Source organism: Cheilinus undulatus, linkage group 2 (assembly GCF_018320785.1).
Source record: "Cheilinus undulatus linkage group 2, ASM1832078v1, whole genome shotgun sequence".
Classification (NCBI taxonomy): Eukaryota; Metazoa; Chordata; class Actinopteri; order Labriformes; family Labridae; genus Cheilinus; species Cheilinus undulatus.
The window spans coordinates 31,778,272-31,793,426 of record NC_054866.1 but is presented as its reverse complement, the minus strand read 5'-3'; the positions used below and the strand labels follow the sequence as shown (position 1 = coordinate 31,793,426).

Here is a 15,155-nt window from a genome sequence, read left to right as displayed (position 1 = left end):
TAAGACCATGCTACTCTTTAATAAAGAGGTTAAAACATGTGCTAACACGCCATGGGTTAAATGCTGACTTGTAGAAGTGAATATGAACTAATTAGCTTGCAACAAAACATCTCAAGTCTCTAACATCACCCCCATACAGTGAGAGCGGTAATTAATTAAAAGAAATGTTGCTGAATTTCACTAGTGATTATTTTGCCCTTGGCTCCAATTTGGTCCTTGTTCAACAGCATCTAATTCTGCCAGTGAAAGTTGGAAACGATGAAAAATGTAATTGGGACAGTAAATAAAGGGATTTCAATGTGATAAGGGTGATTTTTTCCTGTCCTAAACTGATAGCACTATAATTATATGTATCTCATTTGGTTGTACACATTCAGATCAACACTGTATGAAAGCAAAAACTCAGTCTTCCATGAACTGTCAACAGAGTGGCACACAGCTGTGTATTGATAAAACATTGCAGTTAAGAGGTTTGATTTCCGGGAGTCTGGCACTCCAAAAAAGAGAAAAACAAAACTGAATGAACCCATTTCTTTGTTCTTTCGCCTTGCCACATACAGTGCTTATAAAAAGTATTCACTGCCTTGGATCTTTTACCTGTTTACTGATTTTAAAAATCAATTATACTCAACATAATTTCACACTTTTTACAAAAACCCCAAACTTTTAATGTCAAAGTGAAAACAAATTTCTACAAAGCAATGCTAATTAAATAAAAACATGTACGGTGAAATAAATGACTGTATAAATATCCACCCCCTTTAAAGAGACTGACCTAATTCTACAGAGGTCCTGCCAATTGTTGCTAGTAGTCTCACAACTAGTGAAATGGGGACCACCTGAGGGCAGTGAATGTGATTGTAGTATAAAGCCACCTGTGTCTGGACACTGGGTTTTACTGGTCACTGGTTTATCAGTATTCCTGGCTACCGTTACACAATGAAGACAAAAAAAAAAAAAAAAAAAAAAAAAAACTTTAAGCAGCTCAGAGAAAAGGTTATTAATAAGTATAAGTGAGGGGATGGATACAAAAAATGTCCAGAGCTCTATGGGAGAGTGGCAAAGCAAAAGCCACTGTTGATGAAAACTCATATCAAATCTTGACTCAAGTTCACAAAAGGCATGTGGGAGACTCCATGGTCATGTGGGAGATAGTTCTTTGATTTGATGACACCAAAATGGTGCTTTCTGGCCATCAGACAAGATGTTGTGTTTGGACAGCAAGCACTTCACATCACCACAAAAAAAAAAAAAAAAAAAAATCCCCACTGTGAATCATGGTGGTGGCAGCATCATGCTGTGGGGATGCTTCTTGAAAAAAGGAAGGCTTGAAAAGGTTGAGGATGAAATTAATGCAGCAAAATATAGGAAAATCCTGGAGGACAATCTTATTTAGTCTGCAGGAGAACTAGGACTTGGGAGAAGATTTATTTTATAGGAGGACAATGATGAAGCATAGAGCGAAAGCTATACAGAATTGGTTCAAGACAGCAAGGTGAATGTTCTAAAGTAGCCGAGTCAAAGCCCAGACCTCAATCCAACAGAGAATTTTTGGCTTTATTTGAAAAGCGCTCTTTACACCTCATTCCCATGAAACCTGACATAGCTTGAGCAGTTTTGCAGAGAGGAAGGAGTAAAGAAGCAGTGTCCAGATGCGCAATCAGTTATTTTCCATTGTGTATTTTCATTTGATTGACATTACATTGTAGAAATTTGTTTTCACTTAGATGTTTAAGACATTTTTCTTTTGTTGCAATTTTTGTCATAAAAAGCCAAATTATATAGACCCTGATTGATTTATAAAATCAATAAATGGGTAAAACATCCAAGGGGCTGAATACTTTTTATATGCACTGTTTGATATATTTTTCACATGTACTGACATAAGACAGTGTTAGATCAAGTATGAGGTTTGCATACGGAGAACAAGTAAAGGTAAAAATTATTACAGGAACAAAGAAAGTGTTTGGTGCTTTCTACACGGTTGTATGCAGTGGGGAAACAGAGGTTAAATAATCAACTAAACTATTACAGCTACATTAAACAGAAACTCATTTCTGTGACCTATAATTGACTTCCTGTATGACTCTGAGCGCACAGTGAGTGTCCCAGCTCGGAGAAAAAGCTGAAAAAGATTAATAGCTTTGGCTTGGACAGAAATACTAGCTGCTCTGAAGCAGCTATGGGCTCCATGCGCCGGTCTGGATTGGTAACCAGTGGCGGATGAGATAAAGTGGCTGAAATTGGGTTGGCAGCACGCAGACCACCGGGAATATAGTGGGCTAATTCCTAATGTTTCATTATCCAGCACCAACAGCTATTGTCCTCCAAATGAAACCAATTACTGGTGAACCAGCGCCAGCTATCACAGCCATTGTGTGTGTGTGCTTATTTATGTGTGTTTGGGATGCTTATACTTCTTCTGTGCATATTCAGCATGTAGTCCTGAAACATCAGCATACACTCACAGATGCACGTCCACCATCTGTTAATGACTATGAAATGGAGGTGGCTGTCAGGGCCAGCCAGACAGTTAAATATTGCAGGTGATCAAACAGCCAACTGTCTAAGTGTTGTTCTGAGAGCGGATCACTCAGTCATGTAGAAATTTCTTATCTTCTACTGCTGTGTTGACAAGCGGCACTGAATAGCCCCCTCCCCTACGTCAACAAGCCCAAATTACTTTAATGAAAAAATTCTCAATCAGGTACTCCTCAGGGACGTCATGCAGGCCAGAACTCTGCAGCAATACATCTCCGAGGCCCTCCAGAATTTAATTTGCAGCAAGAGGGTGAAATTATATTGGTAGGCATTTGTTATGATAAACGAACCCCCATTTAGACTTGCAGGGAGACGAAAATTCATTAATGCGTCTGTAATCACTTGCATATTAGCCTGGGTAAAAAAGAAGTGGTGCAGAAAGCAGCAGAGGAGGAGTGAGACTCTGTGTCATTTTTAGATTCAGATCAGCCTGTCTGTCTTAACGTCTGTCTATCTTGGAGTGTAATGCTTGATTCAGATGATAGTGGTCTGAAAATAGGGGAGTGGCATGGTAAAGATGCAGACTAGTGTTGCATATGTATTATTTGCCACAAGCAGAACCAGGTTTACATGTACATGCTGACATGAGTTCTTGTGTTTACTGGTCTGGCTTGGTGCATGCTGTGCCAGCGTTTTTTTAACAGCCTGCCCCGCGTGACCGAATCTTAAGCTCCCACCAAGGTGCTATTATTAAGATGAAGGGAGCTTAGGAGACGTGGGACTCCCATACTAACAGATGTTGGAGAAGTAGAGGTGCAGAAGAGAAGATCAGAAATAGAAACGGAGGGAAAGGTAGGAAGAGACAGAGATCACAAGGCAACAGGAAAACAGTGGGAGTTGAGCTCTGCTGAGAACTCTTGACTCTGTTGCTGTAATATGTGTGCTTTAACACTAAGACATAAAGTTGTGTTTTTCAGGAGTTGCAGGGGGAAATTATCCATAGCGAGGCTGTGAGAAACACACTAATGAGCACACAGAGATTCAGATTCAGCCTGAAAGGGAACTGCTGAAAAATTATTCAAAATCTGTGTACATATTTCCAAAATGTGTCAGGATGTTTTCTCCAGAAACATTTTCATTTAACAAACATTTTAGGTCATGTACATTGAGTCCCAGAAAAAAACACAGCCTAATAAACGTAATGTTAATAACTCTACCTTCCTGCTTTTCTGTGTTTTTAAAGGCTTTGAATTTGGTGGTTATTCTTATAATATCAATAGCTCAAATAACTTAATGAGAAAGGCTGCCTTTAAAATGCTGGATAAGCCACAGTATTACTGCCACTTTATTCAGCAGGTCCTTTACACTCTACAGAGCATTCAAGTGACTTTCAACTTATTGTTTTGACTTTAAAGCTGTAACTTTATTGTTTCTGTGACTCTTTTTGTGCCTTTTAAGCCTCATTTCCACTTATTCTGCTTGGGTACATCCAAGCCTGCCTGAAGAAATGAGTGGACCCCTTAAAGGTCCAGTGAATGAGAGTTCCCAGATGTGATTAAAGAATATCAAAGCATGAGGGATGGATCAGTGGTGTTAGCACTAGCCTTCTGGCTAACATTCTTGGCTTGGCTCCCGTTAGTTTTTGAAGCTGACTGAAAAGTAAAGGTTTTGTTGGGGGTCAAATGCTCACAACAGCTCCTCTCTTCTCTTCTCTTCTCTTCTCTTCTCATGCACTCAGAGTTTATGCAGGTCTTAGCACAACTATACTCTACCCAACATTACTGGCCTCAAAGTAACATTCAAATAACATAACATAACAACACCAAGAATAAATACATAGTTTTCTGCATGTTTTGAAGGTTGAATATTAAGACTTGAACTAAATGTTTTGTTATTGCCTGAACTGAGGACGGGCTGCATTTCTGCTAACTTCTTTGGGCCACCCAATGCATCTGAGCCCAGAATAATTTTCCCCTTTCCCTGTTTTTTTGGGCAGCCCCTATTTTCCCCTCCATCGTAAGCAGATGGTTATGTAGTTAGTATGACAACTACACCACTACTTTCAAAGGAAGCTAACTTTTGTGGATGGGGATGGGTGTGTGAGTGAGGTGGAGGGGTTACATGTTCACTGCTGATATATGACAATCCATTAAAGACCACATCAAATCTATATGTACCATTCTCCAAACCACATTATACAACAAGTACATCTTACTGAACTATCTGATTTGTCAACTACATATTTAGGATGTGCTCAAATCAGCATGACAGCACACCTTCTTCTCACTAAAAAAATTACTCTGTCATTTCCATGGCAACAACGTAACTGACAGATCTGGATCATTGCCAGTACATTTATTGTTTAACTGAGATTACTGAAACAGAGTGACAAGTTTTTGAAAAGCTTTTACTAATTACAATGAATCTCAAACCAGTTGGCCAGACTCTACCTCTTGTTTGTCTATTTCTACCAGTTGTTACAGTTATATTTATTAGAAGAACTGTGAGATTTACTGTAGCGCTCTTTTTTTTTTGAGAACTTGAACCAAACTAAGAACTTGAACCAAACTATTGTTTTGTACTGTAATGTTTTGCTTTGGTGCAGTGAGCCAGAGAGGAAACAGTTTAGCTGCATTTCCATCAGGAGGTTTAGTATGGTTTGGTACCGTAAACCCCAAAACTCTACGTTTCCACAGACACTCATGTCCTCACTTGGTGGATGGACTTTGAAAGGTATGCATGTGATGTCAAAGGCAGTAAGAGTCTCTGGTTCAGCCACTGAGTGGCAGAAAGTTCGTACTAGTTACAGAAATCAGTAGGGAATAAGCAGTAAACAGTTTATTTCAACTGAAAATGTTTTTAAAAACTACATCCTGATAACGTTGATGGTAGCCAGTACAGATCCTGAGCTGCTAGAATATGTTTATAGAAATGCTTTGAGCAGTAACAGTACATTAATAAAGACAAAAGATGAGGCTGGGCTATTACAATAGATGGAACACAAGTTAAATTTGAAGAATATAATTGAACCCAATTCTATGGTCCTTCCTCTTACTTTTAAGGAAAATTAATACCTTTAGCAGATCAGCCATATGGGAAAATAACATCTACAGTGGTAGGCACTTAATGACAACAGATTAGAATTAGGCTGTAAAACAACCACAAAATCAGCTTTTCACTGATTACCGGTAGTAAATAGAAGTCAAAGAATCACTGCAATACGGAGAATCAACCAATCTAAAGTTTCATATTAACAAACCTCCATCTTTAAATCAGTTTCACACCTATCACTAATAAACTGGGCTGATGTTGGCCCTCATGCTCTGTTTTGTGCACTTGAAATTAGGTCCACATAAACGTCTGAAAACCTGTTTTGTGGCCACAAATTAATGTCCATAGTTCAGAAAACAGTATGGGTGTCTATTGAGCCCAAATATCCCTAATTTAAGCAGATATTAGTCTGTTTTTCTTCCTCCCTCCCCTGTTTCTCCCATTTTCACCCACTCCTCATACAGCAAACAGCTGTGTTTTGCAGCCCAGCTGAGCAGTCATGTCGTGTGCTGAAACATCAGCTCAAATCCTCTATTGTATATGTAGCTCTACTCTTTTGGGACTGATGAGTAGATTTGGCCCCTAGCGAAGGGTACCAAAAAATAGGACAGTATAGGTCAGCTATCTAGGACCCTTTCTAACTTTTGATCATGGAAATGCAAATAAACACAAACTATGCCAAACCAAATTGAAGCAGACCACACCGTGCAAATGACCCATTAGTGAACTAAGTTAAAATCTTACTGAAAGTGCAAGTACAATAATTGCAATATAAAATCAAGATTAGGATTTTTGGAAAAAGAATTATGTTTGGACTTTTTACATGGAAACTATTTAGCCTGATAAGATGCTCCTTGTCCCCTCGATCAGCTGTGCAGGAAAGCTAGAAACACTGAAATATAAGTTAATAGGCCTAGATGAATAATTCAAAAATTTAGTGGCTAAATTTGCCTTTGGAGCTTTTTTGTTTTAAACATGAATGAGTATTTGCACGGCTACACTTTAAATGTGATGTCATGAATTACATGAAAAACACTGAATAGATGAATGGAGAAAAATATGGTGAATAACCTCATGCAGGGATTATACAGCCTAATGTTACATATTATCATGATAAAGAAAAAAACACATGGCAAAGAATAGTACACTTGCAGTATTCTAGAGACCACCCCAAAAGTGCAGAAACACTGATTTCAAGGGAGCTCATCTCTTATTTAGAAGAGCCAAGCTCCCTGGTAGTTTGCACCCTGGGTATAGTTAGCAACTCACTATCAAACACACTGTAACATTTAGCAGCTAAAGAGCCTGGTATGTTTTTGTCTAAGAACGACAGCTTCAAAAAAGAGCATCAGTACTGGACCAACACTTGTTACTGTTGTTCCAATATTACTTCTACATGAAATAAATATTGCTTCTTGTGTGAAAAACTGGAACTTTTGATAACACATTCTCTTTGTAATAGAGGTGTTAAAAGAGGTGTTAACAAGCTAATATTGTGCTTAAAGCTTGTTGTGCTGCCACAGAATCTGTTGATACAGGTTTGTTTGGCCACAGCTTTCTCAGTTCAGCACAGAAAGTGCTACACTGAGTCCTCTTTTTGAGCAGAGGTGGCCCATAGGAGAGGAGGACTGACTTCTGTTCCCTTTGATGTCAGACAAATTATGAAACAGTGCATCTGTCCTTCACTGAAGTTACATCTGATTCATCTCCGGAGTTCAGGACTCAATGGCACTGATTTTAGCACAGGTCTATGTAATTCTTTTATCCAAACATTAAGTTAACATGAAAATAAACATGGATTAACAGTTATAAATTGAGTAAAGTACACAGTTAAAGACGTCACAAGTCCACAAATCTAGTTCATCCATTCAGGATTACTGTTTAAACATTGAGCTCACAAAGGTGGTCTGCTTGCTCTTCATTTTTCAGTCAGTGTGTGTAAGACGGACTGACAGAAGCTGTGTGTTTGTATTTCAAAGCTCGTCAGCAGCTGTCTACGCTGTCAGTCATCTGCGGTGGGGCACATACAGAACGTGCTCAGGCAGCCTGGTGCACAGCAAGCACCAGAGGGAGCACCTGCTGAATACAGAGGCAGCAAGCAGGGGGAGAATACACCAGACATAAATTCGAATATGGACTTGGAAGAAACAAAGGACTCACCATGTATGGGCAGCCTCATAGCACAAGTTAGATATTCAGCGTAAACATGCTGCAGGAAACAGATTTCATGGTAGGATAAGCATCTAATGTGAGTATAAGAAGGTACATAATTAGCTACAGGTTGTCCTTGTGCTTCACAAATTTTCTGCCATGTTTAAATTAATTTTAATTGCTTTTTATTAGAGGCAGGGGGATCATTTAGTAGAGGTTTACCATCATGTTAAGATGATAAGAAGGCTTAGGGCAAATCAAAGGACATGCGAGAATGCAGGCAGAGGGCAAAAAACCCTTTACAGCCTCTTATACATCTGCATTAAAACAAACAGAAGAGCAAGGAATTGTTCATACTGAAGCATGCTAATGTCCCCTCTTCTGCTACCTCATATGCAAATGAAGAGTTGAACTGTTTTACCTTGTGCTACCCTTCTTCACTTTCATCTCCCACTCTACCTCCTTCATCCAACTTCACCCAATCTCCCTCTCTCTCCCCTCTGTCTCCTTCTATCGAGGGATTGCCTGTACGTCAGGGTGACTGAAGGAGCTGGTAAGGTTATCCAGACAAGGATTTCACCTAGTCATCCTGCCTCTTGGTATTCATACCACACTTATACCCCCCGAGGCTGCCTGCCTGAATACAGACTCACCGAAGACTTTCCATTGTCATTTTGTCTCTCTCCCTGTCCTGCTCACTCCCCTGCTCTCATTTATCTGTCGTCATTTTCCTTCTTCCTATTTTTTGCTCATTCTCTTTTATGTCATCTTTCTTCCTCACCCTCTCCATGCCTCCCTACCTTCTGCTTCCTTTCTCGGCTCTTTGATAGTGTTTGCCTTTCTAAGTGTGTCAGAGACGACGCTGTCAGCTGTTGCAGTTGTTGAGTTGGCCGCAGGGGCAATCTGAGGAGAGCAGTTGATTTGGCAGAGGTCACAGGTTCATTCTCATAACAACATCCTGCTGCCTCTTGGGCTTGCCAGGATCCAAGGATTTATGCCTATGTTTTCTGCATGTTATGTTTGTGTGTATGTGCAGGGGCTACATGTGTTTGCATCTGTGTAATTCTGTCTGAGGTCGTGTGGGGCCAGAAAGTCAATAAAGCTCCGTATGCTGTGCTCTACCCTGGGGGCGGCTGCTGAAGCTAACGCAGCTTCCACACAGCCCTAATTAACTCCTACGTCTAATTAAGCCCAGCTCGCTCTTTCTCTTATACACAAACACATATGCTTTCTCTGTCGCACAGCCACCAAAATTATGGAAATGTTTAAATGGTGGAACTGGCACCGATATGAAGTACCTTGGGGTGTTGGGGTTATAGCAAATGGCTTTTTGTCAAACAGATGATCAATACAATGGGGGGACATTTTTACGAGAAGTGCTTCACACTAGCTCCAGGTTATGTCATATCTTTGATATTAATATATCATACTGGCAGATGAGGTGAAGGTGTGCTCTTTAAATTGGATGTGAAAAGAAATCAAATGTATTCTATAGCCTGTAACCACATGCCCATCTCAGAGGATGCTACACGTAACACGCAGTACATGACTGTGCACAACAAATAACTACCTATTCCCATCAGACCTCATAATAATCAAGCAAGACGGCTGGAGAACTGAGACGGGTTGAGCTCATCTTCTGCACACACGCTGCAGGCTGTCTGAGATTTGTTCCAATATTTCCTTTCAACGTGTGGCCATGAAAATCAGACAACAAACTGAGTGAACAAGGCTGCAGTGATGCCTCCAGAGAGTCAAACTCCTGCTCTTCTTTTCTTACTAAAAACAGACACATGTTTATACTACAGGTAATTAAGAACTCTACACAGACAAATGAGGAGTAGACAGCACAATTACAACTGCAGTTGTGCAAGCATTGTGGGAAATAGTGGAAGCAAGTGGAGAGAAACAGGGAGAAACAAGCCAGATAACCAGTAAAACAGTAAAAATGACACTATTTGAGGTAAATGTAGATATTTATGGTCCTGTGTATTGTGGCAGCAGCAGAACCTTTTAGTGATTGTAATGTAAAGTCAGGGTATATACAGAAAATCTGACATCAAATTCCAAACCTTTTAAGACCTTTTTAAGACCCTTCTGATATATCCTATAACCCAGTTGGTGACAGTTATGTATATGCATTTTTTGTGCAGATTGTAAGATAAAAATGTGACAACACAGTTAAGAAAAAAGATTGTATTTGCTATTGTAGAATACAAATAAAGCTTTCTTTGAGATGCTAGCAGTGTTATCATTAACAGACTCTATGCTAGTTTTATTTCCAGTGCTGTAAAATGTTAACAGGTATCAGTCCCAGCCTCAGCTTTAAGACCTTCTCCTCCAACTATTTCTCAGAAAAGTTGCATGTATGCATCACTAAATCACACAGTTAACTTGCTAGTTAGGGACAGCAGAGCTTTATGAATGCACTGATAGGTCAACGTGCCAGAACATAAACAAGTATGCAGACTGACGTCAAATCTGGTGGTTTTCCATCAGAATCTCACTTGTGCTTCAAACTAAATGTTAAAAAAAAGCAGAAAGGTTAGCCCCGTAAAGAAGGAAATCAGCAACACCATTCAAGTCCTTGTGGTCTGTCACTCTAGATTGTTTAATACTTTTTAGAAGTCTTGATTTTTGCTAAATTGGTTTGCCAACTTTTAATACTTTTCATGAGCCTGACTATACCCTGATATTAACACAGTAAGTTAAAAAATCAACCAAAAGTTGTTAATATTCCAGCCAGTCAAGCCTATTGTTAGTGTATAGTTGTTTGACTTGTCTTGATATGGGTTTTGTACAGCTGTGTTTTTTGTCCTTGCTTCTGGTTTGGCAGTATGATCCTTAATATACAAATTCACCCATCACATCCCTGTATTTAGTGCCCAGGACATGACAAAAAGTGCACAACTGTATGCATCGAGAGACTTCAATGCCTTTTGTTTTCTGTAGTATAAAAACTAGGTTTCTCCACAAAGTATACAAAGTTGAAGACTTTGACCAGTTAGTTGGACTGTTGTCCCGCTGAGCTGACAGTGAGTATAGCTAAAGAAAACTAACCCATTGCTAGGGGTTAGCTTGTCCCTGTAAGATGTTGCCTATCAGCTCCTCTGTTGACTGTAGCTGAGAGATGATGCAGACATCAACTACCATTAGCGAGGCACCTACAGTTGGCAGAGGAGCTGAGAGACGATACAGACAAAGAATACTTGTCTTCTACTGCCAAACAATCAAAGTAAGCATCCAGATAGTCCATAACTTTTGGATGTAAATTGTCAGTAAGCTGGTGCTAGCTAACTTTCTGCCCCCTGTTGGGTTTCACTCACAAAACATGTCTTCACTGAGTACAAAAACAAAAGTATTCTATTATGCACATAATGCTGTGACACTAATCACACATAGGTCCCAGATGCTGAAAGTGTTTATAACAAAGTACTTGTTTGCAACACCTGACCAAGGGAGACTTTCAGAAGTTAAAGTTAGAAATAACAAGGAAAAAGCAAAGAAATATAAAAGGAACACAGACCATTTGTTCAAATATTTAAGACAGATAAAATACAAAGACAAGAGAAGGCTCTGTCTGCCATGATTTAATACCGCTGTTAAAATCTTTAAACTACTTTTCCATTTTCAGCTCAGTGGGTAGACTATTCCAGAGTTCTAAACTTCCACTGGCATTAATGTAAGCACAAAAACTGAGCAGTGGGAACTTCATGGAATGGGTTTCCATAGCCAAGCAGCTGCATGCAAGCCTCATATAACGAAGACAATGCCAAGCAGTGGATGGAGTGGTGTAACGCACACAACATTGGATTATGGAACGGTGGAAACATTTTCTGTGAAGTAATGAATCCCGCTTCTCTGTTTGGCAGGCAGATGAATGAGTGTAGGTTTGGTGGATCCTGGGAGAACGTAACCTGCCTGACTGCATTGTGCCAACCATAAAGTTTGGTGGAGGAGGGATAATAGTATGCGGCTGTTTTCCAGAATTTGGGCTAAGCCTCTTATCTCAATTGAAAAGCAATGTTAATCCTTCAATATATCAAGACATTTTGGACAATGCAATGCTTCCAACTTTGTGGCAACAGTTTGAAGAAGGTCCTTTTATATTCTCACATGACTGCTCCCAGGGGCACAAAGCAAGGACAATAAAGACATGGTTTGTTGTGTCCAGTGTGGAAGAACTTGACTGGCCTGGAAAAAGCCCTGACTTCAACCCCATTGAGAATCTTTGGGATAAACAGGAAAGGAAGTTGTGAACCAGGCCTTCTTATCCAACATCATTGGACAAGGTCAACTCTTAAATGCTCTACAGAATGAATGTGCACAAATTCCTAAAAAACACTCCAAAATCTTGTGGAAAGTTGTCCAACAAGCGTGGATGCTGTTATAGCTACAAAAGGGGGACCAGGCCCATATTAGAACACATATATTTGAATACAAAGTCATTACAGTCTCTGTTGGTGTAATGGTCAGGTGTTCCAATACTATTGTCCATACAGTGTGTATATATTTCTTACTTTTATGCCTCTGTTTTGACTTGTACTTAAAAGCAGAGATACAGTCAGCAAACAGTTGAAATAACTTGGTCATTCAAGTCAACTTGCCAAAATTGGATTTTGTTTTCTTTAATGGTGTCAATAAAAAAGTACTGTTCACATTGCTTGGCTGAATATGTGAATACTTTTAACAGCCTTAATAAATGGAAGTTATTGACATGGAAAAAAGTTGCCCTCTAAAAGAGAAAAAAGAGTGTGTAGCTGAGGAAGAAAGACTAAGAGACACACAACACATACTGACAAAGAAGATAGCTGGTGATTAAACGGCCAATAGTCTGATGGTAATTAATACCCAACAGGCGCTTTTATTTTATTGCATTTGCCGTTCTTATTGATCACCCTGAATTTTTCATTTAAAGTTTGAAATAAGCAGCAACCCCCCGTGTAGAAATCACTGTGCCTCAGATCAATAGTCGGTGGATTAGAACTAAACAAGTGCAGTCACAGAAATTCAAATATCGAATTTTAGAGCCATGAAGAGGGATTGCCATGGGGCGGATCTGAGAAACTGCCGAGGGGTGATGGGAAAGTAAAAAAAAAGAAAAGAAAAGCATGAGGAAATGATGGGAGAAAAAGAGGACACAGAGATACATTTCTCCTCTCTCCTTCAGATCTTTCTCTGTCCTTTCTTTTTAGCTGTACTCCACACCAGTGCTTGTTCTTAATACCTGCTTTCTTCACATTGCTCTTATTGACCTCTTATCCTGGAATTTCCTGTCAAATGGGTCAAGTTGGTGCTAATTGAGCTCTGTGGATCTGTGGCTAGCCTTAAGGAATTCCAGGTACATATCACCTTCTCATGCTGCCACCTGCCTGCCTGCCCCCCACTTCAGAGGTGATGTGCTACCCAGCAGCCTATTTAACACTGCACCTGCTGCGGACATCGATTGATTCTCCCCCAACAGTTGGCGCTCAATTGAACGCCTCACTGCTACACTTATTAGCGCTGCCCGCCAAGTGAGAGAAGGTGAGTGGGAGGGCGGTTTACAAGGAGGGGAGACAGGACTAGAGGGGATGTAAGTAAACGCTCCTCTGGGAAAGCTGCACTAATGTTAGCCAGCGCATGTGCCAAAACACCTCAGTGTGGCCTGTGGCCAGAGTCATAGAGGGCCTTGCAGTGTCACCTTGGGTTTTGGGGGAGGATGGATGATTAATGGGCCACTGAGTCTGCAAACACTGGCTCATTTCCACCTGCACTGCTGGTGTTTCACTGTTTCTTGCTTGGGCTTACTCTCTGTGGAATATGGAGGGCATTGCTTGTGTGACAACAAGATGGCCAAAACCCATTCAGAGGGCAAGAAGAAAACAACTGTGAAAGTGCTATGTTCATCAGAAAGTTAACACAGTTAAGCATGCCATCTGGTGCCAGTCGGGTGGGGGGCCGAAGCAACAGAAGGAGTAAATGGGCAAACACAGGAGAAGTGGACACAAGTGAAGGAAATCAACACTGCAGACTAGAAAGCGGAAATAAAGGAGAAAGTAAGACTAAGGGCTAGAAGAAAACAGCCTTGAAAACACTCGGGGGAAGAGTGCAACTGAGAGGTAGAGGGGTTGAAGTGAGAGCTGTTCTTTTCAAGCCATTAGAGAAAGCTAACAACCCCCTGTGATACATCTACAGGCTTCGTATGAAAGCCTGTTCGATTGTTTAGAAAGGGAGGGTGATGATTGAAGGTAACTCACCAGGTGAACGCGATACATGATGCTGATGCCAAGGGTCATGAAAGGTTTGGAGAAGTCGATGACCTTTTCCCGCTCTGCTGTGATGGTTAGGCCTGCTACTGCCAGGTCAGCTTTCTGAAATAAAGTGGGCAAATAAAGATCACATCATGTAAACAAACAGCCAAAGAAACCCCCCCAGAGGCTTACCAAACCCAGCTGCAAGGACATAGCATACGTTTATGACATAACAGATCATTTAGAGCCTCAAGGATGACATAGTAAGTGGGCTACTGGATAATAATTCCCTAATAATGCCCTTTTGTGTCCATAGCCTCTTTGTTTGCCAGTGGCGTTATCTGTAGAAAGGATAATCCAGCATTGGCTCTCTTTGTTTGTGAGTGGTTGTGCGTGCGTCTGCATGTAGAGGGCACAAGACAGCCCAGGGTAACAATTGTGGCTGATCACAGGGACACTGTCAAGACAAATCACTTGACAAAGCAGCAGTGGGTAAAATGCACACTCAGAGACACACATATGTATAAATGGTCAATGTATGCTGGATGGCTCCCTGCTAATAATACAGGCCAGCAAAGTGCAACTGCAAGGGATTTTTCATCTCCCTGAGGAGCAAGGAGCGAAAGCAAGAACGCATTGCTCTTTGTCCGCTGCAGGAGAACTAAGAGGATTGGGAAGATGGGGAGGAAAGGGAGGACGAGTGAGAGGAGAAAGGAGCTCTGCAGCACTGCAGATGTCACTCACAACACATTGTATCCAGGAAAGAGAGGCGGGGAAAGGGGGCACTTGACATAAATGAAAGAGATTTGCTTTTATCCAAATCTATTTTGACATGGGGTATAGATTGATGTTGTTTTTTTTTTATAATTATCCTAACCTTTAGAGCACATTTAAATTGCCACCAGAAGACATTTAACTTCAACTTGCAGCTCCAACCCTGCTGTTTGTGCTTCAATTAGCACGTTACATTAAAAATTTCCACCTCTTTAACCTTGCCCTATAGCATACACATCACATGAAGTCTAATGTCTCATGCTGCCCCATTCTTTGCCTGCAGGCTCTGATCCTCCATCCCCCATTGCCTTGTCTTTTTTCCTCTATGTTGTTTGAAAGTGCGATGCCTGCTTTTAGAGCCGGAAGGAAGCCACACGCCAGGAACAACCATCGAGGCAATTTCAACAAAGAAAGTCACTGATCCTTTGAAAAATGAACACACACGTACGTCGGAACAGCCACTGA

The 15,155-nt window shown here is 40.6% G+C and overlaps 1 protein-coding gene across 1 annotated transcript in view; it reads right to left on the bottom strand.

Moving 5' to 3' along the window:
* Positions 1-15,155, bottom strand: part of grik4 (glutamate receptor, ionotropic, kainate 4) — a 308,564-nt gene that overhangs the window by 12,791 nt on the left and 280,618 nt on the right. The window contains exon 13 of the mRNA XM_041814181.1: positions 13,923-14,036. Coding sequence (XP_041670115.1) covers positions 13,923-14,036 — 114 coding nt within the window. The remainder of the gene's footprint in view (positions 1-13,922; positions 14,037-15,155) is intronic.